The sequence below is a fragment of the Thrips palmi genome, unplaced genomic scaffold (assembly GCF_012932325.1).
Source record: "Thrips palmi isolate BJ-2018 unplaced genomic scaffold, TpBJ-2018v1 HiC_scaffold_10, whole genome shotgun sequence".
In the NCBI taxonomy this organism is placed as follows: Eukaryota; Metazoa; Arthropoda; class Insecta; order Thysanoptera; family Thripidae; genus Thrips; species Thrips palmi.
The window spans coordinates 13,925,670-13,951,268 of NW_023144621.1; the positions used below are offsets into that span (position 1 = coordinate 13,925,670).

General features: G+C 52.2%; 2 protein-coding genes across 2 annotated transcripts in view; one reads left to right on the plus strand and one right to left on the minus strand.

The window, feature by feature from the left end:
• Positions 1-32: 32 nt before the first annotated feature.
• Positions 33-4,347, plus strand: LOC117654357 (RE1-silencing transcription factor-like). Its single transcript, XM_034400956.1, has 6 exons — positions 33-377; positions 503-560; positions 663-866; positions 947-1,071; positions 1,152-1,186; positions 1,264-4,347. The coding sequence occupies exons 1-6, from the start codon at positions 370-372 to the stop codon at positions 3,201-3,203; spliced, it is 2,370 nt and encodes a 789-aa protein (XP_034256847.1). The 5' UTR covers positions 33-369; the 3' UTR covers positions 3,204-4,347.
• Positions 4,348-4,349: 2 nt separating this feature from the next.
• The window catches only part of LOC117654358 (transcription factor CP2), a 42,235-nt gene continuing 20,985 nt past the window's right edge, over positions 4,350-25,599 (minus strand). Inside the window, 16 exon segments of the mRNA XM_034400957.1 lie at positions 4,350-6,887; positions 6,966-7,228; positions 7,320-7,516; positions 7,605-7,640; positions 7,642-7,771; positions 19,762-19,847; positions 20,172-20,282; positions 20,456-20,602; positions 20,761-20,973; positions 21,055-21,199; positions 21,579-21,675; positions 21,765-21,922; positions 22,017-22,091; positions 22,174-22,270; positions 23,391-23,664; positions 23,755-24,904. Of these exon segments, the coding sequence (XP_034256848.1) occupies positions 6,838-6,887; positions 6,966-7,228; positions 7,320-7,516; positions 7,605-7,640; positions 7,642-7,771; positions 19,762-19,847; positions 20,172-20,282; positions 20,456-20,602; positions 20,761-20,973; positions 21,055-21,199; positions 21,579-21,675; positions 21,765-21,922; positions 22,017-22,091; positions 22,174-22,270; positions 23,391-23,664; positions 23,755-23,907 (2,232 nt within the window). The 5' untranslated portion in view covers positions 23,908-24,904 and the 3' untranslated portion in view covers positions 4,350-6,837.

Genomic DNA, 25,599 nt, shown 5'->3' on the forward strand with positions numbered 1-25,599 from the left:
TCTTTAAAAGACTCGTTCTGTCATGTTGGTGCTTAAAGCGCTTGTTCACAGTCCGCTTGTGTACAAGCACGATGTTGTTGCATTGTCAACCTTTTCGCTTTAGATTCATACATACTCCATTTATTTGTTGTTATTGTTATTCTCGCACTAGCAATATTCAATTCTAGTGGATCCGCATCAACTTTTTATTTGCTTTTATATACTTTGAAGGTGCTATTCCATCGACAAGTCACTTTCTGAGGGTGACGACGTAGTTGTTATAAGGTTATGTTCATCATGGTGGTATTATTTCTTGCAAACAGTCGTCTCTTGCCTTCCTAGGACTGAAGTCTTGTATCACTCTGAGCCAAATTTCTATGAAACCTGAAAATGTCTGAGTGAGTATTAATCCGCACCTATTTCGCTCACTATGCCCCCAGAAGCCACCCCCTCTATGGTGCTGTGTTTGCGTTTTTGTTATTCACCTTTCAGTGCCATAATTTGTTTTGTTTTCCACTTTTAGAAATGGTGAACTTATTCTTGGGTTCAGCCCTTTACCTGAAAGTGCTCCTGACAGTAATGTAAGTCAAAAGATGACAATAGGTGATTGATAAATGCATATTCCTACCACCCTACGATGATTGATCGCAGTTTTCATTTCTGTTGTTATTTTCAATGTGCAGGGTGGACCAAACTCGAGCAATTCTGCTGATGGTGAGGGTGAGCTAATCACTGGTGATGTGGGTGTGATTCAATTCAAAGTTGAACCAGCTGACCCTCCAGAAATTACTGATCAAAAGCCACTCCTCGTTCGTCCAGTAAATGGTCAACATAATGATGCTTCAGACTCAGGAGATCAAGTGGCACCTGCAGGGTCATCTTCTACGGTAATTTTCATTTCTTTTTCACAGAGTATACTCTTCCTCTTCAATCTTCCATGTGTTTTCACCTATTTCTGCTCTGTCAGGTTGTTGTGGCAGATAGTTTGACGGAATCACTTCCTGCTTCAACCAATATCGTCGATTTTATCAATCGAGCAGGCAGCGAATTAACTGGCTCTCCTTCCCTTGATGATGAGGACGATGCTGAGAGGTACTGGTGCAGATAGTTATGTTTCTGTTTTTGTGGAGTAATTATGGGAAATATACATGAGCTTTCTACTCTTGTTGCAGACCTGCTAAAAAGCGTAGGAAAACTCTTCCTAGAGGTGAGTTATCTTCATTAAATGTCTCTGAGAATGCAACAATATAGTACAATAATTCATTTTTTTCTAAAATATTTCAGGTACTTTCCAATGTGCAGAATGCCGGACCCTTTGTGAGAATTTTGATTCTTACACAAACCACATGAACACTCATTCAGCCGTTCCTTTACATACTTGCCCAAAGTGCCTTTATATATTTCAAGAAAAATCTCTTTTTGATGCTCATGTTGCTCAAACATGCAGAGCAGCTGGTAATTCAAAAGATAAAGAATGTGCCGTTTGTAGAAAGACTTTTAAGTACGATAGTCATCTGAGGGAGCATATCATCTGTATGCATAACAAGACGCCGTTGTTTTCTTGCCCTATATGTGGTCAAAACATCACATCTTGGCGAAGATCTATAGACAGGCATATGACCAACCATGCTAACCAACTGAAATGTCCAGCGTGTGGTGTTAAGTCAGACAACCATGAGGCTCTTGATGCTCACAGTGTAGAAGCGGGGGATAATCACCTCTGGTGTCGAGCTTGTGATTTTACGACCAATGTTAGGATAGACTTTTTCAGTCATGCCAATACTCACATTCCAAAGGCTGATTTCCTGGAGCCCATGGTGTGTTATAAGTGTGGTCAGAGGTTCCAGAGAACTTCCGAGTTCAACAACCATGTTCGGCTGTTCTGCCAATTCCGAGACACTCCTGTAGAAGTCTCAGGTAGACCTGAGGTGAGCGTAGTGCAAGCGACACCGAAACAGTCAACTGTGCAGCTCCCTATTCCTGACGGAATCAACGAAGAAAATGGCTGCTCAACAGAAGAACACCAAGAAATTATCCATGTTGCGAATGATGCATCGAAGCAAATAATCACTCTGCCGGAAGGTGTCAACAATAATGCCTTCATACCAATTACATTGACTACAGGCGGTGACGAACTTGGCCAAGGCTTGGGAGCAAACACGACTGTAATAATTATTCCACAGTTACTACTCATGCCAAATGCCTCCCAAGATGGTACTGGAGAGGCAATGGTCACCGGTCAAAATGACCAAGTCATTTACTTGGAGTGCATTAAGCCAGATCAAGCAGGGATGATGCCAATGTTTGAAGTACCTGTTGATAAAAATGGACAAGAAAATACTTTTGCTAATCAGCAATTACAGTCTGTTTTACAAGCCTTGCAGCAAAATCAGGCAGGGCAGCCACTGCCAACAATAGAGCAAGTGCAGCAACAACTCCAGCAATTGCAGCAGATACAACAACTACAGCAAATACAGCCATTACAACAGATTCAACAGGTGCAACAAATACAACCAGTGCAGCATTTACAACAAGTTCAACAAGTTCAACAAATTCAACAAGTTCAACAAGTTCAACAAGTCCAGCAGGCACAACCCACTCAATCAGTGCAAGTTTGTGATCATCAATCTATAATAGAAATTGTCAAACAAGAGGTTCTGGAAGATGATGATCAGCCCCAGGAAGAAAAGTACCAGGTGCCTCCCACATCTGTTCAGCCCAGCATTGCCGCACCACTGCCAGTTCAAAACATCTACAGCTTGGCTATGAACTCTGCTCCTGGTGCAGCAGGCGCGGTAGCTGCTGTGGGCGCTCCGCACGCTCCGCATGATCCCGGTTCCGCGGCTCAGCCAAGTTCAGAAACTGGAGGACCTCCTGCTTTAGTGTGTTCAGTTTGTAATGAGGTTCTCAAAGATTCAGAAACTTATGAAAGCCATGTTAAGCAGCATGATAAATCCAAAGCTAAACCGAAAGCCAATGTTATAGTGCCGAAGAAAGGGGCAATCTCATTCAAATGTGAGCAATGTGGTCAGGGCTTTGCTGCGAAACACCACCTAGAGCAGCACACAATCACATTTCATAGTGATGTTGCTGGTATTGTTTGCCCTGTCTGCAGAGTTGGCATGGCCAGTGAGAAAACCAGCCTTAATGAACATTTAGCCAAGGCTCATAACTTACGAGTTGAGCCATCAGGCAAACTCACTGACTGCTCTTCTGGGAGTTGAAGAACTTGATTGACTCATGTCTCAAATAAAATATTAATGGACTCAATGGCAGTCTTATTCTTTTATGTACAGGTTAACTGTCATTGAAATGCTAGTTGAATAAGGTGCCTTTTATGAAATGTCATTCCTTCGTGTTCGTGATGAGACTGGAAGAAATGAGGCCCATCTCAAATCATTAAGGATACAATATGCATAAGGTCCACTAATAGTATTGTTTCTTTCTTTGATAGCTTCATTGCCTATTTTATTTGTCTTAAGTGTATAGGATCTGCCCAAGTTTCCTATTTTGCATATTTTTTTACTACTGTATTTATGATTTGATAGTTACATACTTGTTTTTTTCCTTCAAATTTCTAAAACATGGCAAAGGGATGTTTTATGATTAGTAGAGATTAAGCTGTTGAAGGTTGATGGTTCAGTTTTGCTTGAAAGATCTTTTGATATAATGGGAAAATGATATTTTCATTGTATCTGTCTCACTGTTTGCACATGTTATCATTTTAGATTATATTTACGATTTCTCATTACTGCATCCTATAATTTGTTTCTGTGACTCAACCGTAAAGATATACTTACTTTTTAGTTTGTGTTGTCATTCTATGTGTAAGGGAATCAGATGTGAGTGTGTTACTAGTGGCCCAAACGTGTCAGCAGTTAAGCTTACATTAGATTTGTTTTTAACTATTTTACATTATAAATTTGGCCAACTGGCTACGGATATCAGGGTTGTGTTTGCCCCAAACCGCAAGGGTCGTATGCCATTTGTTAAAATTTATTTTTGTACATAACACTTCATCATATTGATGAGAGGACAAAAATGACAAACTTAGATTTTATTCGGCCATTTTGTGGACCTCATTTTATGTGTTATTTTAAGAATCATATTGTATATGCTATTTGTACTTTGCTGCCTTCTTTTGACTTTATCTGTGATATGGACTTTTTCAAATTGAAACTGTTGCATTTGTGCCTGATTTTCACACAGACAGCACTACAAATCTATGTAAGCTCCATGAATTTGGATGAATGCATCTTGCAGTTTGTTGCGCATGGCACATTCTGTTGGCTTGCATCTTATCTTAATTCCTGATGAGAATGTGAAACATGAGAGATGATTAAAGGACAATGATTTTGTAATAACAAATATTGAAATCAAATATAGTTTATTTTAACCTTGACACCAAACAGATTTCTATCCTTTTGACAACACTTTAATTCTAGATCTAAAACAAAATGCCTTTGCGCGATGATGTTAACAAAGCTTTTATACAAAACACATAACTACAAAGGAATCCAGGCTTAACGAAGTGCAAAATACTGAAGGTGTCAGTTCTATATACCTAGGCACTCAAAATTGACAGAAAAGTGAAAATTTACTGGACAGAAATGCAGCTTGAATGCAACTTGCAAGATAATAAAATAAGCCTTGAATTTGGCAAGAAATATTCCGGTTGAGGGATTCTTGTATTTCAATCCTACACAGTTACTGTAAAGGTTAACTCAAAAAATTTGGACAGTTTTAAAATGGCTGTTTAAAAATGAGCTGCACTATGGATGTAAAGCATCATATGTAGCCTCTCATCGTTTGAAAATAAAAGAAAGCACACTGTCTTAACGTATCACATAATACCCCACATGGAAATCTTCAAATAATTTGCCTCTCTTCCTTTCACTAAGTGAAATTATGCTCAGTCTTCGACACAATTTACTCTACATACTAACTCAGATGTATCCTTCCACTTTCAATCATTCCTTTTTGGTATTGAGCAGGCTAGACTGCTTTTATGATTTTTCTCATACTGAGGCCAATTAAAGTGTACTAAATAAAATGGCAAAGTTGAATGAAATGACCGAAAAAGAATAAGAACATTAAAAAAACCAAACATAAAACAAAGCTGCTCTTCAAAACAACAAAACTGTTAGCTAGATCCCAATTATATATTATAGATTACTTTCAGGAATATAAAGTACCATAGCTACAAGATGATTATTTTACTACAGTAAAATTTCTTGAATACGTACTACTAATACATGCCCGCAATGTCTACAATTTCTAAACAGATTATATGGTTAAGGCACTGATAAAATCAGTCTGATTTATTAACCAAGGAAAAAAGATGGAAAACACTATTGAGCAACATGCAGAGCTGTAGAAGTGAGAGACCATAGACAGTAGCCGGTAGGACTTTCGTTTGAAAAGTACTAATCACTGAAAGTTAAGAGTAAATATACTAGCAAACATTTAAAACAGGTAATTTATACTTATTACAAGATAGAGTGTCATTGGAACCCCAATGCTGTGAAATAAATCAAATACTCTCTAACAAGCAAAGCAGAAGTGAGATTTATTGTCACTAAATGGTATTTTCATTGAACTAGAATCATCTGAAAAATAAGCATTGACTGAGCTTGTGCATACTATTACGACTTAACTGGTAATGACAAGCTTGATACAATAGTTCATTGCAGTGAGCACAAACCCATCAGGTTTGACTAATCCTCAATATGAGGGATTCAATGCCCTAAGTCCTAATATAAGAAAATGAAAGCTTCATAAACAAATGCAATCAAGAAATAACACTGTTGACTGGAAATAAATCGATAAAACATCATCACACTTGTGCTACCAGCAATGCAAACTTGAACCAGTAAAACTACTATGAATATAAACACAAGACAGCAAATATCAAGCAGAGCAGAGATTTCAGGTTTTTATGTCACAAACAACCATTACCAATGCTCACACTGTGATCTAAATAATTGAGCCTTAAAATGCAAGCTTGTTGGGTGAAGAACCAAATCAAGCATTATGCAGAGTCTAGATAGCAGAAAATACTGTTCACTAAAAGAGATAAATGTAAATTACAGAATATAAAACTTACTACATAATGACATGATCACTAGCATTGATGGCTGCATATCATAAAATAATCCTACTACTTTAGCATCCAACTTCAGCTTCGTTTTCCTTTGTAACTTCTGGTTACATTCAATTTCATTGAGACTCCCAAGGATAAAGCAACTACAAAACATAATAAATTAATAAAATATTTTTTAAAAAACCACTCTCACGACACTTTTCAAAAACTAACGATCATTGAAATCTCATCTCCTACTACATTGAGTAAAATGTAGAACACACTTATGAGAGAGTAAAGAATATTTTAATGATACGTGATTAAATATACTACATATATTTCTAGGAATGTATAATGAAACAAGCAAAGAGGAATTAAATTCAGTTTGGGTGTTTGAACTTGTTCTGTCCTTCCACAAAGAATATGCGCCACAATTCTTAGATAAAATGTAACTTTTCCACTTTCATTCACGCTCAGGTAATGCCTCCATTTCTCACCTAATAGGAAAACCACTCCAGGTCAATAAAACAATTAAAGCACCGCCATCAAGATTCAACTGACAACCTTTGAAAAAAACGCTCATTTCAATAAAACATTCAAACAGTACTCTCAGTGGAGCAGACTGAGGTATATATAAGATACATTGACATAAAATTTTATAGTTATCAATTACTTAAGGTGAAATTTGAGTCAAAAACTAATTAGTTGCACAACTTGACAAAAAAATCACCAAAAGATTCTTGGTGTAGTCAACATGACCTGCTGGATTCTTGATCTTACTTTGTGGTGGGTTTCAGCAGCAAACAGAAGCGTTCTGTATTGTGCTCTAAAACAAAAAATAAACGAGATAAATACCAAAAAATAAATATCTAGAAATAAAATGATAAGGATCCATTCTTCTTACCTTGGCACAGTTCCACAGCAAACAGGCCCTCATTTTTCATGTGTTGAACAACTTCGTTTGTTATCAGCACTCGAATGCCTCCAGGACCTTCGATGAAAATATCAGCAATTTGATTGGGGGATAAACCAACATGAGCTGCTAGACGCATACTCAGTTCTCCACAGGTAAGGGAATTCAAATACAGAGCACGAAAAACACTGCCTTTGGAATCATCCACCAATGAGGCATGAGTCAAATAAATGGTCAGTGCTGGTGTGAGACTCCTGAAATATCAAGAACATAGCAGTTTTAGTTTCTGACATGATAACCACTCATAGATTTACAAACAAGACACTGATAAGTAACTGTCCTTACTTTGAGTGAAGTGCATTGAAGAGACGAATACCATCCGCCAAACCACAAATCTGAATGAGGTCATCTCTAGTAAGACGCAAGAGGTCAGCTCCGCAGAAACTGTTGAAAGTCCTCAAATGCGCTCCAAATCTGTGTTTCTGCAACCACTGAGATGTCTGCTGATCTGTAGCGGTAGTCGTAAGTGGTTCACAATATGCCTGAATCAAAAACAAGAATTCATTAATGTAATGAACCGCTACAGAAGATACACAGGAGCTGATGTGATTTTAAGAAAATAATTCTTACAGATGTACTGAGCACATTGACTGATGGGTCAATTCCCACCAGGTGTTTGAACGTGAAGTCCAGTAGGAAGTCCTTGCGAGCTGTCTCCCAAAGTGTGACTTGGTTCTTCCTTTGGCACAGTGCCAGAGCTTATGGGAGGGGTGTTCAATGGAGGTCCACAACTGACCCTGCAAGAACAACAGAAACATTCATTTACAATCAACCAGGATCTTCAAATGATAAAAAGAAAAGGAAAATTGGAGCTTTACGTGTTGGGAACTTTTGAGATGTTTTTGTAGTAAATTCATTGTGATGTAATGTAATTAAACTGTCTAGAGGTGACCTGCCCAAGCTATAAAGTAAGTCAATACTGATCTGGGCAGGAGTACTCATTTGTAAATGCAATCATTGTGTGCGGGAGCAACTGAGAAAGAATTGTGAGTTAGTGTAAGAGAGAGTGTGTGGGTGTTTGAGCGCGATGTTGACGAGGCCGTGCTCGCCATGTTTTGCTGGCCAGGGTTGGTGTTCAGGGTTGCAGATGCTTACACGGCAGAAAACTGCAGCGCAGACAGTGCAGGTCTGCGTGAAGTGGGTAGACCTAGACCCACAGGCAGACTAATGCCGAAGCCGACTCGGCCTGAAGGCAGGTCATGATCGCGCCTCCGTCTGGGATCGAACCCGCCGCCATGGCGGCCAGCCGGACCGACCAATCTGAGTCGGGCGGCAGGCCTCCGTTTGAACTGGACCCGTGCGGCGCCCCGTGGTGCTGGTGCGCTGCTGTGTCTGGCGGACCACCTCTCGGTCCACCTCCACCCCCACGCGACGCCTGGACTGGGGGCGGCGTTGGGGGCGGCGCTGGGGGCGGCCAAGGGGCCCGGCCAGCCCGGCCCGGGGGCTTTGAGCATCAGCAGCACTAGGCGGGCTGCTCCATGGCCAGCATGCCCAGGGCTCACGACCACCAGCCGCAGCCACACGACCACCCTCTTGGTGTGCATGGCGCTGGCGCTTGCGGCGCTCGGGCCACGCTCGAAGCACGCTCAGATCGCTCGGATCACGCTCGGTGGGCCTCTACGTCAAGCCGGCAGCATGGCGGTAGCGCCGCCACCCCCAGGGCCTCGCCCTGGCTCCCCGGTCCACCCGGCCCCGTCCGCCCCGCCCCCTCTGCTGCCGCGGCCAAGGCTGCCCAGGCTGCCCAGGCTGCCCGGACACCGAGGGTACCGAAGGGCCCGCAGCCGTCGCCCCGGCGCCTCTTCTTTTTGCGGCTGAGTGGTGACGAGGGAGCTGGTCGTCAGCTAATGACGTGGTCCTGGCGGGGCAGGTGGGCGTGCTCGACCAGAGGAGCGGCCTGGGGCACCCTGAGATCCAAGCTTGGGGCCGACGCGGGCACCAGGAGGGCCTGGGGCCTCCCAGAGGCGTGGAGCACCATTCCCTGGCGGCGGAGGCGACCAGTTTGAGGTTGGGGGCCGAGCCGCGCGCTAGAGCAGGACGAGCAGCACGTCGAGGCCGGAGCCTACACTGGGCGGAGCGTGGACGACGTGTGGTAGACCCGGGCGGATCGCTGGCGCCGAGCGTGGCGACACCTGCCTGCAGACACCTGCCTGCACCTGGCAGAGCTGGTGGACTGCTGGCGGACTGCTGGCTACGAAGGGCAGGCCGAGCAGGCCCTCATTGGGACTCGCGCGCGGACTCGCGGCCTCGCGGGCAGGACGCCGTCGGCAGGGTCGTCGCGTCGCGGACACTGTCGGGGCGCCTCGCAGGGCTAGACAAAGGGGGCGCGAGTATGCGACAGGCTGCTGCAGGCTGCGACGCGAAACGCCGACGGCAACGACACGGCCACTGGGACTGGGACGCTGCCTGGCTGTGCCTGGCCTGGCCTTTCTAGACTCGGTCGGTCGGGCTCGGTCGGACGAGTCGACTCGGCGGCGCGGGCAGGGCGCAGGGCGAGCTGCTTGCAACTGGTTCGTGCCAGTAAGCGCGCCGCCGTGCCGTGCCGCGCGGGCCTGGCCGCGCTGGTCTCCCCCACCATCCACGCCGTCCACCATTCGGCGCGGAGCGTGGCGCAGCGCGGCGCGGCCGCGTACCCACCGCCGCGGAAAGGCACGGCGCCACGCCACGCCACGCCACGCCATGCGGGCACCGCGACGCCCGAAGCCGAGCGACGCCGCCGCGCCGCGCCACGCCCGTTCGGGATGCCTTCGGGCCTAACTGCGGCGGCGGCGGTGGCGGCGGCGTCGCCGCTCGCTCGGCGCATCCGACGCCGGCTCCTCCCCTCCCCTCACCGCCAAGGCTGCGGCGCACCCATCAATACTACAGCTGTCCCCACCGCGCCCACCGTCTCCTCCGGGAGGGAGACCAGGGAGACCTCCGGCACCGGTTCGGCTTCGGCTGGCCGGGCTCGCTGGCCCAGCCCATGGATGCCGCCGCCACTGCCGCCGCCACTGCAGCCGCCGCGCCGCGGGGGGTGGCTCGTGGCTCGGAGCTCCACGTCGGGCGTGTCGGCGCGCACGTCGCCTCACCCCCTGGCCGCCTGCAAGTGCACGCGCCGCACGCGCTGCACGCCACCGGAAGAGAGTGCTAAACACCCAAGCCGAACCAGGGGAGCAAAGGGACCGCCGAAGGGCGAAGCGTCGGCGTCCACCACGTCCTGGGTTCGATCCCCCGTCCCGGTCTGGAACAATCTGTGCCCGCCGTGGTCCGGTCCGTGGCCCGGCAGCCAGCAGCCAGCCGCCACGGCCAGCGAGGACAACAATTGTCCAGGCTAAACTTAGCCGCTCGCGGAGGGGCGGGGAGGGGCGTGGAGCGGCCACACGCAAATAGACCCGACAACAGCGTCCATCGTCCCATCGTCCATCTCCGTCGCTCGCGAATCAGGCCAGGCGTGCAGGCGGTGCAGTCCAGCGGCCAGCCTCTGACACCGCCTTCGGCTGGCCGGGTCGAGACCTAGACCCTCGCCCGCACAGTGGGCCAGAAGACTGATGGAGGCGGTCCAAATTCCGGACGCGTTTACAGCTCCACCCACAGTCGCTAAATGGGACTCGAACCGGTCGTGCGGATTTGCTCTCCGAACGAGGAATCCATTGGTGGGGTCACACGTTCGATTCGAGCCCCATTTAGCGACTCTGGACCTCAAAACGCGTCGGGGATTTTGACCGCCTCCACCGGTCGTCTGGCCCACTGTGGCCCGCCCTGGCCCGCCCTCGGCCCTTTGAAGGACCAAGGGACCGGCCGAGGTCCGCGTCCGAGCGCCAGCTGCACAGAACTGCAGGCGGAGCACTGCTAAGTCAGCAGACCGACTCTGAACACGCGTTGTCTCCCTCGCACTCATGGGGCGTCCCGAAGGCGTGCGAGAGAGACAGAGCGATGCACCGCCGTTCGGAGCCAGACTCGCCCCGGCGTTATCAGGATTCAGCTCGCCTCGCGCAGAGTCGTACCGAACCGGCCAGCACTGGTTGATGCCGTTCACCGTCGGCCTGCCGGCCTGCCAGCGACACACGGCACGGCCCTCGGCTCGGCCAGACAGCCACCAAAGTCCTCCACCTCCTCTCCTCTCCTCGCCGCCCCAGCCCTGCCCGCCCCGCACCTCCCCGCTCGCGACCGGTCAGCCGACCACGGCGCCGGGGAGATAGGCAACCCTCCCGCTCGCGTGCGCACCGGGATGCCTGCTGACCGGCGGCGCACAGTGGGCTATGCCAGAAGACGGTTGCAGGCGGTCAAAATCCCGGACGCGTTTTGAGCTCCAGAGTCGCTGAACAGGACTCGAACCGAACGTGTGGCCCCACCCATGGATTGGTCTCCGATCGAGGAATCCATTGGTGGGGTCACACGTTCGGTTCGAGTCCTGTTCAGCGACTCTGGAGCCCAAAACGCGTCTGCGCGTACGCCGGTCTTCTGGCGCCTAGCCCACTGTGCGGCGGCGCGACGGGCCGCCAGCAGCGAGCTAAGATCTCCGGGGGCGCTTATTTTCACGGTATCGAGATACGAGTACGACAACGCGAGTCACCAAAACTGCGATCCCGCCAAGAGTCGCGGGTCAGAGCCCATCCCCAGGAGTTCCACGCCCCTTCCCTCTCTGCTTGCCGCTGCTTGCGAATCTGAGCGCAGCGCTGCGGCGACTACACTCTAAATGTAGGGTGCCCAGTAACTGGGTGCCTTTGTCGCCTGCCCCACTTTTTAGGGCGCCAAATGTCGCCCAGTTTCTGGGCACCTTTGTCGCCTAGTCTTGGGTTGGACAAACCATAAGGAACCTGCCTTCACCCATGGCTCAGCAGCGACTAAGGTGCCAAAGGTGCCCAGAATCTGGGCACCTTAGTCGCCCAGGAACTAGACACCTGTCCATGCTCTGCCATGGGAGAGGGCCGGTTACTGCATGATTAGTCCACCCCGAGACTGGGCGACAAAGGTGCCCAGAAACTGGGCGACATTTGGCACCCTAAAAAGTGGGGCGGGCGACAAAGGCGCCCAGTTACTGGGCACCCTACATTTAGAGTGTACTTGCGGTAGTGCGAGAGAGACGATGCGACGGAATCGGCCTGCAGGCTTCGCGTCGTTCCGCGTGCAGACCCGCCACATTTGCATTCGCTTTACTCGCTTTTGCTGCATCCTGCTTCAGCAGCCGGTGCACGCTGGACGGTGCAGTGGCCGCGCGAGTCGGCGCACAGTGGGCCAGAATACCGGCGGAGGCGGCCCAAAGGCCAGACGCAGTCGCCAAATGGGAATCGAACCGAACGCGTGACCCCACCAACAGATTCCTCGTTCGAGGAGCAAATCCATTTGGTGCGGTCACACGTTCGCTTCGAGTCTCATTTAGCAACTCTAGATCTCAAAACGAGTCTTGGGCCGCCTCCACCGACTTCCGGCCCACTGTGCGACGCTACCGCGGACGCTACCCACACTGACAACCGGACAGGACTGGACAAGGAGCTGAGGAGCTTTAGTGGGGAACAACGGCGCCCTTTCAGGACCCAAACAACAACATAATCACGGTTCGCTCTTGAGAGAATCAACAAACAAAACATGTGTCTATCTAATCGGCGCGAGGGGCTGGGAGCGCGCCGCGCACCTGACGCCTGTCTGTCAGCCTGTCTGTCTGTCTGTCTGTCTGTCTGTCCCACGACTTTCCCGCCCGTCCGTCCACTTTGTTTGTCGGCGTATCGACGCGGAGGGGAAAATGTCACAACAAGGAAGTCGAGAGGAAAGGCTCCGCATGTTTTTCCGAACCGTCACTACACTGTGCGACGGTAAACGCAGCGAGGACACAGCTAGCTTGGCGCGGCGGGCGCCTTTGAGGGTCCTTTCCACAACGGGATTCATTCTTCCAGGACGGAGTTTCTTATCAGGAAGAGGGTTCCTACGCGGCGAGGCTCGGTAGCCTCCACTGCGCTTCCTACGACCTCGACCTCCCCAGTCCTCTCGCGTCTTCACGGAGCGTGCCCCATGAGTGCGACAGACAGAGCGACGGGACGAACGAACTTCCAGCAAGGTGGTCGGCGCGGGCTGAAGTGCGGCCACGCCGAGCCACGCGGCCTGGCGACTGTTTGGTCTTGAGGTGCGAGAGAAAGAGAGGAAGAAAGGGAAATGATTAGGGGAGGGGGGTCTCAAGGATAGTCGAGGCGTGAGCAAGCGTGAGGCGGCGGCTTCAGTCCGCTTCAGTCGGTCGGACTGGCGGACACAACCGGTTCATTGCGAACGAACCGCGGAGCGCGGAGCGAACCCAAAACGCCAAGTCGGCTGCTTATTTGCCGGTGACATGACTCACAGTGGGCCAGAAGACCGGTGGAGGCGGCCAAAACCCTAGACGCGTTTTGAGCTCCAGAGTCGCTAAATAGGACTCGAACCGGACGTGTGACCCCACCAAAGGATTGCTCTCCGGACGAGGAACCCATTGGTGGGGTCACACGTTCCGTTCGAGTCCTGTTTAGCGGCTCTGGAGCTCAAAACGCGTCTGAAATTTTGATCGTCTCCACCGGTCTTCTGGGCCACTGTGTGACTGACTACGCAGCGCGGCAGTGCCGTGCCGTGGTGGGTGACTTGCCATGACGACATTTGACACGCGGCAGGCGCCATTCAACAGGCTCGGCGTGGCGTGGCGGGGCACGGCCGGCGCACGCGGTGGCGCCGCGGCACGACACATCCGAACCGGATCAAGCCGGGCAGCGAGACACAGGCCTGATGCTCCGGTCAAGAACCGGACTCATCCGGATCCTTGGGGCTGGCTCGCCGGCTCGGCGGGGGCGCCACTACGCCACGGCGCTACGGCGCTACGCCACGGAGCCGGCCGGCGAGGGCGTGGGCGTCGGCAGCCCCGGGCGTCGGCGCCGAGTCCCTAGGGCAGCCCTAGGGCAGCCCCGTGCCGCCTAGTGCAGCGAAGAAGGGGCGCCTGTCGGTGGGCGCCGTTTCGCATTCCCTGCAGACTGAGAGCCGTTTTCGTCGCCGTCTCTCTCGCACCCGTGGGGGGACGTCCTACGAGTGCGAGAGAGACAGAGCGACGAAAACGACTCTCGGAATCAGTCTGCTGTTTGCTTGGCGGCAGCGTCCACGTCCTTTCAAAGCACCGCCGGCTTGTGGCCTGTAGCGCCTGTGAGGTAGGCCACTGGCTCGTCCCGCCATGCACGGGTGCGGAGGCGGTGGCCTACCCCGCCCCTCACAGGCGCAAGGTAGGCCGCCGTCTCCGCACCTGTGCATTGCAAGTCGGGCAGTGGCCTACCTCACAGGCGCTACAGGGTGCAGAACCGTCTTCCCCTTCCCTAAGAAACCGGGACAGATCAAAACGCGCACCCGTTTCCAGGGTCATCATCGCCCTGGGATAAAAGTGAGTCCTAGGATGGTCAGGAACGTATTTAGTCCGGAAATTCTGGGGTCGGAACGTATCTCCACGCTGCGAGTCAATCCCGTGACTTGTCGCGCGTTTTAGAGTTGCCACAACAATGAGGCCAAAAGCAATAAAAAGGAGCTCGCGCGGGTATTGGAACCCGAGAAGTTCGCCGGGAAGTGGCGGCGGGAGAAAGGCGTGCCGCGAATTAACACGCGGGCGACAAGTGCGAAGCAACAGGGAAGTGCGAAGGCTCTTCCGTACGCCGTGACCCGAGCATCGCTCTGTCTCTCTCGCACTCACGGGGCGGTCCCCACATGGGTGCGAGTCAGCGCTTCGTCACACTCTCTCTCTCTCTGTCTCTCTCTCTCTCTCTCTCTCTAACGCACAGACGGGACGCGACGCCCCATGAGTGCGAGAGAGACAGCGACGAAAACGACTCCCGAAATCGGTCTGCAGTTTCCAATTTGGCGTGTTGCGAGGTGGGGGCGGTGGGACACTGCATCCAACGACACGCTGCGTGTGTGTGTGCGTGTGTGTGTGCGTGCGTTGCGCGGCCACTGGCGGCCACGCACGACACACCATCACGCCTGGATAAAAATAAACACAACGAGTTGATTGGTCGAAGGTTTGAGGCCAGGGGGGAGGCCAAGACGCGGCGGGGCGCGACCAGAGAGAGGCCGGGCCGGGCCGGGCCGGGCCCCTTCGACGGCGAGACCCGGCGGGGCGGCGAATGGAACGGAACGGAGCGCGGCGGCCGATCCGGATACATCTAGCTTATTGTCGGCCCTCGTCGCCACAAGGCGGCAAGGCGGCAGGGCGGCAAGCTGCGGCGGGCACGGCGTTATCGGCCAGGAGCCGCAGCTTTGGCGCGGCGCGGGCGGGGCGGGACGGGGCGGGGCGGGGCCGGGCCGGGAGGGCTTCCGCGAGCCGAGGCGCCCACCACGGCAGCACACTGATTCCGAGAGTCGTTTTCGTCGCTCTGTCTCCCTCGCACTCATAGGGCGTGCCGTATAGGTGGCGAGAGAAACAGAGCGACGAAAACGACTCTCGGAATCAGTCTGCAGCGGAGCGCGCCATCAAGCGCATGACACGCCGGCCGTCACGAGACTGCGTACGTCCATGGCGTGCACCGCGAGGGCCTCGACGTCCTGCCCTGGCGTGCCGGCCTGGCCTGTCGGGCTGCACGTCAGCCCAGCGCGGTGCGCGGTGCGTCCGCTCGGTGCCCTGGCGTGGCGGTGCCCCTGGTGGTGGCGGTGCGGCGCGGTGCGGCGTGCGGCGCGATGCCGTGCAACCGGCCCGTTCCGGATCGAGCCGCGTCGCTCTTTGCCTGCCTGCCTTGCCGGCTTTGCCCCGCGCCTCGCTTCAGTTCGCTTTGCCGGCGCACAGTGGGCCAGAGGACCGGTGGAGGTGGTCAATATCCCCGACGCGTTTTGAGCTCCCGAGTCGCCAAACAGGACTGGAACCGAACGTGTGACCCCACCAATGGATTCCTCGTTCCGAGAGCAATCCTTTGGTGGGGTCACACGTCCGGTTGAGTCCCGTTTAGCGACTCTGGAGCTCAAGACGCGTCGGGGATTTTGGCCACCTCCACCAGTCCTCTGGCCCACCGTGCTGGGCTTGCCCTCACCCCCACCACCACCCCTTGGGGCCCCGCGTGCACCTGTGCACACACTTTCGTTATCGAAGGGCCTGGGCCCTGGGTCTGCCGATCGACGCGCTGTTGTTGATGTTGTTGGTCGCGCGTCATATCAAGAAGAAAGTCGTCCCTGCAGACTGATTCCGCGAATCGTTTTCGTCGCTCTGTCTCTCTCGCACAGACACGGGGCGCCCCATGAGTGCAGGAGGAACAGGGCGACGAAAACGACTCTCGGAATCAGTCTGCTGCACCGCGAGGCTCCGCGAGGCTCCGCGAGGCCGCGCGGCCTGCATCTTGCAAGGCCAGGGTCGCGGGCCGCACCGCCGCACCGCGTAGGGCGGGAAGGGACGGGACGGGCCTGCCACCGGCCTGCTGGGCCGGGCCGGGCCGGGCCAAGTTCAAAGTCACGGCCAGGGGTCTAACTGTACGCGAGGTCTCGGCCCATTCATTCCGAACGGCGCGGCGCTTCCCTCGCTCTCCCTCTCGCTCGCACTCGTGGGGCGGCGGGCCTTGCGGCGGGCGGTCCGGCAGAAGGCTGATTCCGAGAGTCGTTTTCGTCGCTCTGTCCCTCTCGCACCGTCACGGTGCGCCCCAAGAGTGCGAGAGAGGCAGAGCGACGACAACGACTCTCGGAGTCAGTCTGCAGGCCGCGGTGCCGCAACAGCGCACCTCGCCGCCGCGGTCAAGACTCTGTTCGTCGACTGCAATGCAGGCCGCTTGCTCGTTGGTGTCCCAGGCGGTGGTAGAGCCGAGGCAACTGCTGGCTACACCGGTTGGCCCCGGCCTGCGAACGGACATGCCTCCGGGAGGGCGACGCCGACGCGGAGGGCGGCCCAGGGGGTGCTTGAACCTAACCCAACTCCCAGTGTACTGCCCCTTTTCCCTGGCCTACGGGGACTGGCGCCTCGCGCGGGCCACCCAGCACGGGGTCCACGACGACCACTGCGCCGTTGGCAGACTGATTTCGAGAGTCGTTCTCGTCGCTGCCGCTCTCGCGCCGACACGGGGCGCCCCTTGAGTGGGAGAGAGACAGAGCGACGAGAACTCTCGGAAGCAGTCCGCAGAACCGCAACGGTCCGGTCTCGGGGATTTGCCTCCTGGCCCGCCTGGCCTCAGAGGTGAGTTGGAAGTCATCGCCAAATTACACCACTGTCTATGCAGATTGGGGCGGGGTAGGGCGGGGCGGGGCGTGGCGTGGCGGGGCGGCAGGTATTCTCAGACAAAGGCGCCGCGCTGACACGCACCGTGTGTGGGACTGTGTGTGTGTGCGTGTGTGGGCGCGAGTGAGTGAGCGCGCTTCCTTGCCGCCTTGCGTTGCGGGCAACGCGTTGCCGCCAGCACCAACAAGTACCAGACGGAACCAGCGGGAACCAGAGGGAACCAGCCCGGCCGGCCGGCCCGGGGCAAGGCAGGCAAAGGCAAGGCAGGCAAGGCTCGCAGAACGTAGCCTGGCGTAGCCTCCCCGCCGACCACACGGCGCGCCAGTCCAGCGAGCCGACGTAGCCAGCGGTGCAAATATGGGATGGGACGCTCCAGCCGAGCCATTCTGTCCCCGTCGCACTCACGGGGCTCTCCATAAAGGCGCGAGCGATTCAGACGCTCTGTCTCTCTCGCACCCTTACGGAGAGCCCCAGGAGTGCGAGGGAGACAGAGCGACGAACGACTCTTCTTGACGGGTTGGCCGAGCCGCGGGATCTTTGTCGGACACGTGACGTGACGTGCCCGTCATGGGGCGGTCACGGGGCGGTCACGGCACTGTCCTGCTTTACGCCCGTCATAACCTTGTGGCAGGCACGGCGCCGTCACAGCAGCGCCACCTACAAGGAGGTGTCAAATTTCGGCCGACTGTATACCTCCAAGTCGTATTCTGTTTTTCCGGGCCGCCTCGGTGAAGTGAGATGACCTTTTCTTTTCCGGGTCCTTGGTCCTTGCCAGTGGCGTTGCGGAAAGTTCCTTCAGCACGCTTTGCGCCACTGCGGTCACGCAGTCACAAACGCAGTCACATTGGGCCAGAAAACCGGTGGAGGCGGCCAAAATTCTAGACGTATTTTGAGCTACAGAGTCGCAAACTGAGACTGGAACCGAACGTGTGACCCCGCCAATGCATTCCTCGTTCGGAGATCAGTCCGTTCGTGGGGCCACACGTTCGGTTCGAGTTTCATTTAAACGCGTCAGGGATTTTGGCCGCCCCCACCAGTCGTTTGGTCCACTGTGCCGCGGCCGGGCAGGAAGAGCAGCAAAACAAAGGCCCCCCGCGAGGGTCACAAGGTGTGATGCGGTGGGTGGGGTTGCAGATGACCAATGACCAATGCCAAGGGCAGGTGGATCGCCACATCCACTCCCACTCCCTCCGACGGGACGGGGGACGCGCTCGCCACACCCTTCCCTCCCTTCCCCTCCCACACCGCGAGGCGTAGCGAGGCGCACCGCACCGGACTACGCGAAGCGAACTCAGTGGCGGAGGGGGTCCTCCGTCCTCCGCGTACCCGCCGTCCCCCCCCGGCCCGGCAGCCCGGCCGGCCACGAGTCTGGCTCGCGCTTCGCGTCGGGTGGGCTGGCGGGCCTGCCTCGCCGCTTGCGGTAGGTTCGCTTCGCGCTTCGCCAGCGTCGCATCATCGATGCCGCGTGCGCCACTCACGCCCCGCGCCGCAGCCGCAGCCGCCCCACGGGGACCGGCGTGACCACCGTGACGGCCACGCACAGCCTCAGCCTCCAGCGTCTCCCCTCGATGCGACCTGCGTTTGAGTTCTCCGTCTGGACGCGGGGCGAGGGGCGCCTTCAGGTCGGCGCCTTCAGGTCGGGACGGGACCCTTCGGCCCGAGGAGCGGACTCCCCGAAGCCAGCCTGGTGAGTCAGTGAGTGACATGTAGCGTCTGCCGCGGGGCCACTGGCCCGAGCCGAGCCGGCTCAGCTTCCGGGTCAAACCAGTCCACCGAGTGTGGCGACGACGGGCGGCCTTGCAGAGGGCCAGAGGGCCAGCATGGGCCAAGCCCCGGGGCAGTCTCCAGTTCGCGATTCGTGACGAGCTCGCGGAGTATTCCGGGCGGCGGGGCCTCGCGCTGCAGGACCCCCCCCCCCCCCTCTCTCTCTCTCTCTCTCTCGCACCTCACGCAGCACACGCTAGTGCAGCTCAACCGACTCAATCTGGATTGGGCAGGCCTGGCTAAGGCTTGGCGGCTCGGGGCAGCGGGCAGTCCTAGCCAGAGTGGGGACTAGCGTCCCGGGCTGGGAGTCCCGGGCCAGGATTTAGCTTGGGCCGGGCCGTACCCACATTCTCGCTAGCGTCGAGGGGTGCGTGAGAGGGGTGGGTTAGGGAGAGAACCAGGGGGAGGACAGTTTTAAAAGTGGCCCAAAAATTATGGGTGTTGTGTGCAGACCGCCATCTTTTAATCCGACTAATAGATAATAAGAAGAGAGGGGGCGGGGAGACAATGGATAGGACGCGTCATGAGCTCAGGGACTCACTCTAACTATTGCTAAATTTGATCTCTTCTTTGCTTTCCTGATGTGGATGAATTCATAATGTGAGTTTGGACACTTATGGACTGGCCTTGAGGAGACAGTGATGACACAATTGTATGCAATTGTTTCCAAGTGGATCCTGACAGTATAATTTAATGACATGTAGATGTGTAGGTGAAGTACTTTTGTGAAATTTTTTGGCAGCTAGTGGCAGTGTCTTTCCTCTTCAGTAGAACTTAAAAAATAGAACGGTGCACTTAGCTACTTACCCTAGTTCCGATATGCCTTGTCCCGGGGTGGTGACAATAGGGGAAACAGCTGTGCTCATGGGAGGGGCCACTGCTTCGTTGGAAATCTTAAAAAAACAAAACAAAAAAACATGTTAACTGAAGTAATCTTTCATTTACAGGTTGCCCTAAGGAAAAATTCATGGAAAAATTCAAACCGGAAGTTTAAGGTAAAGGGCGACCCCCAAGAGAAGACATCAAAAAGGTAACAGTCCATATATTCTACTACAGTAATCAAATTACCTATTTTAGACAGTCAACAAATTAGCACTGCTATTATTTGAGCAAATTAGCTCAGTGAAAATTACTGCAGACATTGATTAGTGCCTTATTATGTTAAGTATTTAAGGAATTTTAGCTTCTTAGATCATTGAAATTCTGAGAATACTTACATCAGTGAGTACTGTGCAGTCATAAGATGGTTGAAATTTGTCCTGTTCTTGCATGGGGCGCTTCATGATCTTTTCACGGTCTTGCTTGTGTTTGCGATCTGCTCCCTTGAGCTGCAAAAAGACAAACAATAAATAAATATTTCTTAGAGGTAAGATAACAAAAATTAAAATGCACAGAAAACAAAAGAAGAAAAGAGTATTGAAAATGAAATAAATCTTTCTCAATAAAACCAACACTAAGTCCCCTGCATTCCCCTTTCCTCCACAACTTGTTTTTGTCTCACCTTGAACACTTTAATCTGGCAGGCTGCCGCGTGGAGACGCTTTGGAGCAGTGTCACCATGAAGGAATGTCTCAATTTGAATGCGAAATGGAACGCCTTTCTCACCACCATGTTTCTTTGGAGTGAATTCTGTACTGATGCAATTCACCTGCAAACCAGACAAACAGCACATGTCAGTTGTGGTTCCTGAAGTCAAAAGATTTCAGCCTCTGGTACATGAGGATCTGTTATGCTTTCCATTAGCAAACTGTAGTCCAGCCAGCCATAGATTGATATTTCTAATTATTTAACTGAGAGTTAATGTACCTTGATGTACACTCCAACTTCCTTTGTGGCATCCCACAGGAATTCCACTGTGTTGAGTTGAGATGAATCTTGGGAAATATCAAATGCTCCATAAGAGAGGGGTACATCAACTTCCACTATGCGCTCTCCAGGGCGGGAAGCCTGCCACGCTGTAATCTGCTCACGCTCCATGTATTGCAAACGCCGATCATGGAAGCAGATCCGGATTACACTCTGAACAGAAAAGAAAATTTTTACAAAATTTGTTCTTATCTACAGGTTGGGTATAATACTTTTAGTAGGCTGGACAATTACCTTGAGGACTCTACCGCGATAGTTAGAGAGGTCTCCGAGCTTCTTGAGCTTGATTTCATAAGACTGGCCTTGGTTCAGGTAAGTAAGAGTCTCTTCCGTTACCTTTGTGGCAATAGATGTGGCTGCAGCCAGCACATACTGAAATCTGAGAAATACAGAAAAAAATTGTCAGCAAAACCAAATTTTTTTAACATTTATTTTGTTATTTTGATAATAATATAAAAAGTCAATGTTCCAATAAATGTTTACAGATTGATGGACAGTGAACATTTATCAAGGAATGTCAGGTTTTACTGATTTGGGTCTGTGAATGTTACATACATAATATAATTCTCGTCATTCGCAAGAGGGTGTTAAGATTCATTGAGCATTTTGGGCGAATCTTAAAATTGATTGTTTGACACTAGACAATATTAAATATTGTATGAACAGGGGAAAAAAATACAGGGAGTCTAGTGGAGAGGTGTTTGGCTCAATTTATTTCTTCTTTTTTTTTTTCTGGCTCACACACATGCTGTAATTACCTGCAATCTCCAATTGGAAGGGAATGTTCACCCTGATTGCTTTGGAAGAAAGCCTCCGCCACAACAGCATTGCTTGAGGGCACTCCAGTGCCGCCAGCTACAACAAATAAAACGGGACAAAATTAAAATCTAACAGCAAATGATGTAGCGAGATGAGAAAAAGATGGTTAAATTAAAATTTCTTACGGGTGCATTCCTGATTGGGAGATAGTTGCGACCCAGACAATGCGGGTGAAGCCTGCAACAAGTGGTGCAGGGGAGAGGGGATAGGTTTGGTGCTGACAGTAGGCTCTGGATCCACCAGGTTGGCGCTGAGCGACAGGGGGGACATACTGTGAGCCACTCTGCAACAACAACAACAAAAACAAGGTACATAAGAGACCAAAGCAAAGTATGCGAGCCAACCAAGTGAATTTGGATTACTCTTGTGAGACTTACCCATTTTCATTGGGAGAGGGGGAGGGTGCCTCCTGTTTAAAAACAGTAAGACTGGGAAGGCTTAGGAAAGCCTCACTGAAAACCAAACCAGTGGAAAGTTGTTAAATTGGCAGGTCAAAAGATGTCTTGACATAAACACAAAGTTCAAATCACTTACCTTATGTTATATGTGTCAACACCTAAGCCATCTAGATCTGCCGTCAAATTATCACCCAGGTCTCTCATGGGCCACGAAGAACGACTCAGGGTTGAACCTAACCAAAAGAAAAGATGAGATCACCTCAATGAGAAGAAAGGTATAGACGAAAAAAAAACAAAAAAAAAACACAAATAATAAACAAGTTTCAATCTTCATAAAAAGGGAGAATCATTTAAGAAAAACAATGTTCATTAAGCGGACAAGAGAACAGCTCTATATGGTATCCTTGTTAAGAATCTCACCCCACATTTTTGCAGATTTTCAGTTTTTAAGCCTTTCAGGCTAATAAATAAGCAAGAAAATCACAGGTTCACAACAAAACCCGCCACCGCACTGTGGGCCTCCACACAGGTCGCCAACAAAGTGCTGATTGAACATTCTTCAAAGCTTGCTGTCCAATTTTCTTGTTTTGCACTATTTGCACCATTTGTTTGAAATAAATTTTGGCTAACACTACTCCCGTTGCACAGAGGCAAAAGTACAAAAGTTGATGTTTGCTTTCACTAAACAAGCTGCTCACTGAACTCCGTATTTTGACCAATGCCCTCAACACAGGCTCAATCAGTCATAACAGGCGAAAAATGCCTTCAAGTTCTCAAGTCTAAAGTTAATTGCTTGCACAGAAACACAATATCATATCAGATGCTATCACAGAATGGCAAAATAAAAAAATCTAACATATTGACCACCAAGAAAACACCACTGATTTCCGCCATATTTGAAAGGCACTATTAATCTATTTAACACAAAGCTAGAGGGCACCAAAGCAGCACCGCAGTGTGTGGATGCCTTGAAAGAAGCTAAGCTACTAGAGGCAAAGTGCCAAGTTGCCCGAGATTCTCCACACAACTGATAAGCTTATCTATACCACGCCAGCTGATGTTAAATTGTGACCCTCATGATGCCTCTCTTCTCTTCTCTCCTCTTTAATCATGAAAAGTTCATTCTTTTGAAGACAACTGTGAATTTTATAATGTAATTTGCAGGTAAAAATAATATATAGTGTTGCTGCAAGATCTTTCACCAATTAGCTGCAGCTTTAGATAAGGCCTTGCAGTTTAATCAAAGAATGTGAAGTACATAATAGCCAACTGACTCCATTACATTCTTGCACTTATCTCCCATAGAACTAATTAAATTATATTGAAAAAGGGACAGCTATCTCTTTCACTCACCTGTATCTCTCTTGTGGTCACGCATGAGAGCATTGTCAACGGAAGTCAGATCAGAGGTGTCAGTGTTTATATTATCAAGGCAGTCGGAAAGCAGCAGCTGGTCACGACTGATTTTGGAGCTAGGTGGCTCACTAGAATCACTGTTGTCGTCATCCCAACCCTTACGCTTACGAGTGCCAACCATCGTATAATCTAAGTTAGCTGAAACTGGGAGTGGCAGTCCCAATGGCACGCCCTCGAATATGTTCTTAGCCTTAATGTCGCCAAAAGAGAACTGCAAACATTTTCAGAGACAAACACTCATAAGCAAGCTTTATTATAGGTCAGTTTTACGAAAGACATTTCTGGCACAAATATTACATACCTTAACTTCTCCTGCCCAAGGATGCAACTCCTCAAGAATGTCAGAGTTTGGTGAGTGTGATTCACTCGGAGACCATGAGGGAGGCTCCAGGCCAGCCTCCAGCGGTAAGTCCATGAGCTCCTCCGCGCCGTTCAGGGTTAAATGCACTTCCATTCCTCCAACCTCCCAGCAAGCGCAAGGGCAATGCTCTAGAGCATGGCCTCACGGCTTATGCTTTAGACCGCTGTTCTGGTGAGGGGCGGAAGAACTGCTGCACCAACACTGCCCTTGCACGCTTTTCCATCCAGACCATTTCAAGGCTGCTTTTACAGACGAAAAATCCTCCTCCCTTCCGGGAGTTTCTTCCTTTCCCCGTCCTCGTTTTTGTTCGTACACACACACTGAAATTAATACCTCTTGCTTGTTGTTGTGGACTCAGCCCATTACCCGTACAAAATATCACTGTGCCCTGGGGCGCTATTTTCCTGCTGAGAGGAGCAGGGGGGGCTAAAGCACCACTCCGCTCTGAAATCTCTCGAGAACAGTCACTTCCTTGGCACTGAGAGCCAGCAATGGATGCAACTTGTGGAGACGTTGTCTACACCGCCAGCGGCAGTGCTGGTTCCTCTCACGAAGAGCTAACAGGTCTGGCGGATCACAGTTACTGGCGCTGTTGCTTTGCTGGCAGTAGTAACGACGAGTACGTAACATAACCATCACCTTGGACGAGGTGATTGGCAACAGTTTAGCGACCTTTTTTGCTAAAGTAAGTCTTCTCCCCTGCTGATGGGCCCCCTCCCACAGTCAAAGTCACAAGGCCTCGGCCCTTCTTATGGCCTAAGTAGTGCTCCAGACAAGGAAACTATCAGCTAATCTTGAGATCTTGGTGACACTTCACCAAAAGGGGAAAAGCCTTCATTCTTCAAACGTTACGGCAACTCCGAGTCAAACAGGTCCTTCTTCGCTGCTTCGCGTCGCTTCCAGCACTCCCTGCACGCCGCACTACGCGCGCATCCCGTTCAACTGTAGTGCCCCTCCCGCTTCTTCTCGCGCTTCGGGATCCAGAAGCAGCGCCGGACTCCGGACAGCTCCTGGGGGCAGGCCAGCGACAACTCCAACGTGCTCGCCGAGGGGGGGATGTGGATCACTCCACAATCCGACATACAGCGCCCTGCAACAGACAACAACCAAGCAGTCGATTAACAACCAATCAAACTCGAACGCCGACAGCGGCAACCTGCACGATATTTTCTGAGGCCTGCGGTCGATACTCCGCGCTCCAGCCGAGTCGCCGGCGTGCGGGAGTATTCGCAACCAGAATGGCGACGCGGGCGCGGCTCGGCTCGGCTCGGCTCGGCTCGGCGCTACACCCCGGCCGAGGGGCAGTGGCGTGGGCTCCGCGCTCTGCGAGGACTAAGGAGCAAGAACAGGGCGCCTGGTAATGGCGAGGTAGGCAAGCAGCGGGCGTCGCCGGCACTCGTGCCGAGCGGGTTGCCGACGCTCGGATGCCAGGGGGTTTCCGCGCCACTGGCAGTCAGCGCGCCAATCGCAGCCAATCGCACCGCGCCTCGCACCGCGCCTCGCCCCATCACCGAACAGTGGCTCTGCCACAAGACCGGCGCCGGCGGCCAAAACTCGAGACGCGTTTTGAGCTCCAGAGTTGCTAGACAGGACGCGAACCGAACGTGTGACCCCACCAATGGATTCCTCGTTAGGAGAGCGATCCATTGGTGGGGTCACACGTTCAGTTCGAGTCCCATTTAGAGACTCTGGAGCTCAAAACGCGTCTGAGATTTTGGCCGCCTCCACCGGTCTTCTGGCCCACTGTGCGCCGCCTCGCCGCCAGCAGGCTGTCTGTCTCGCACT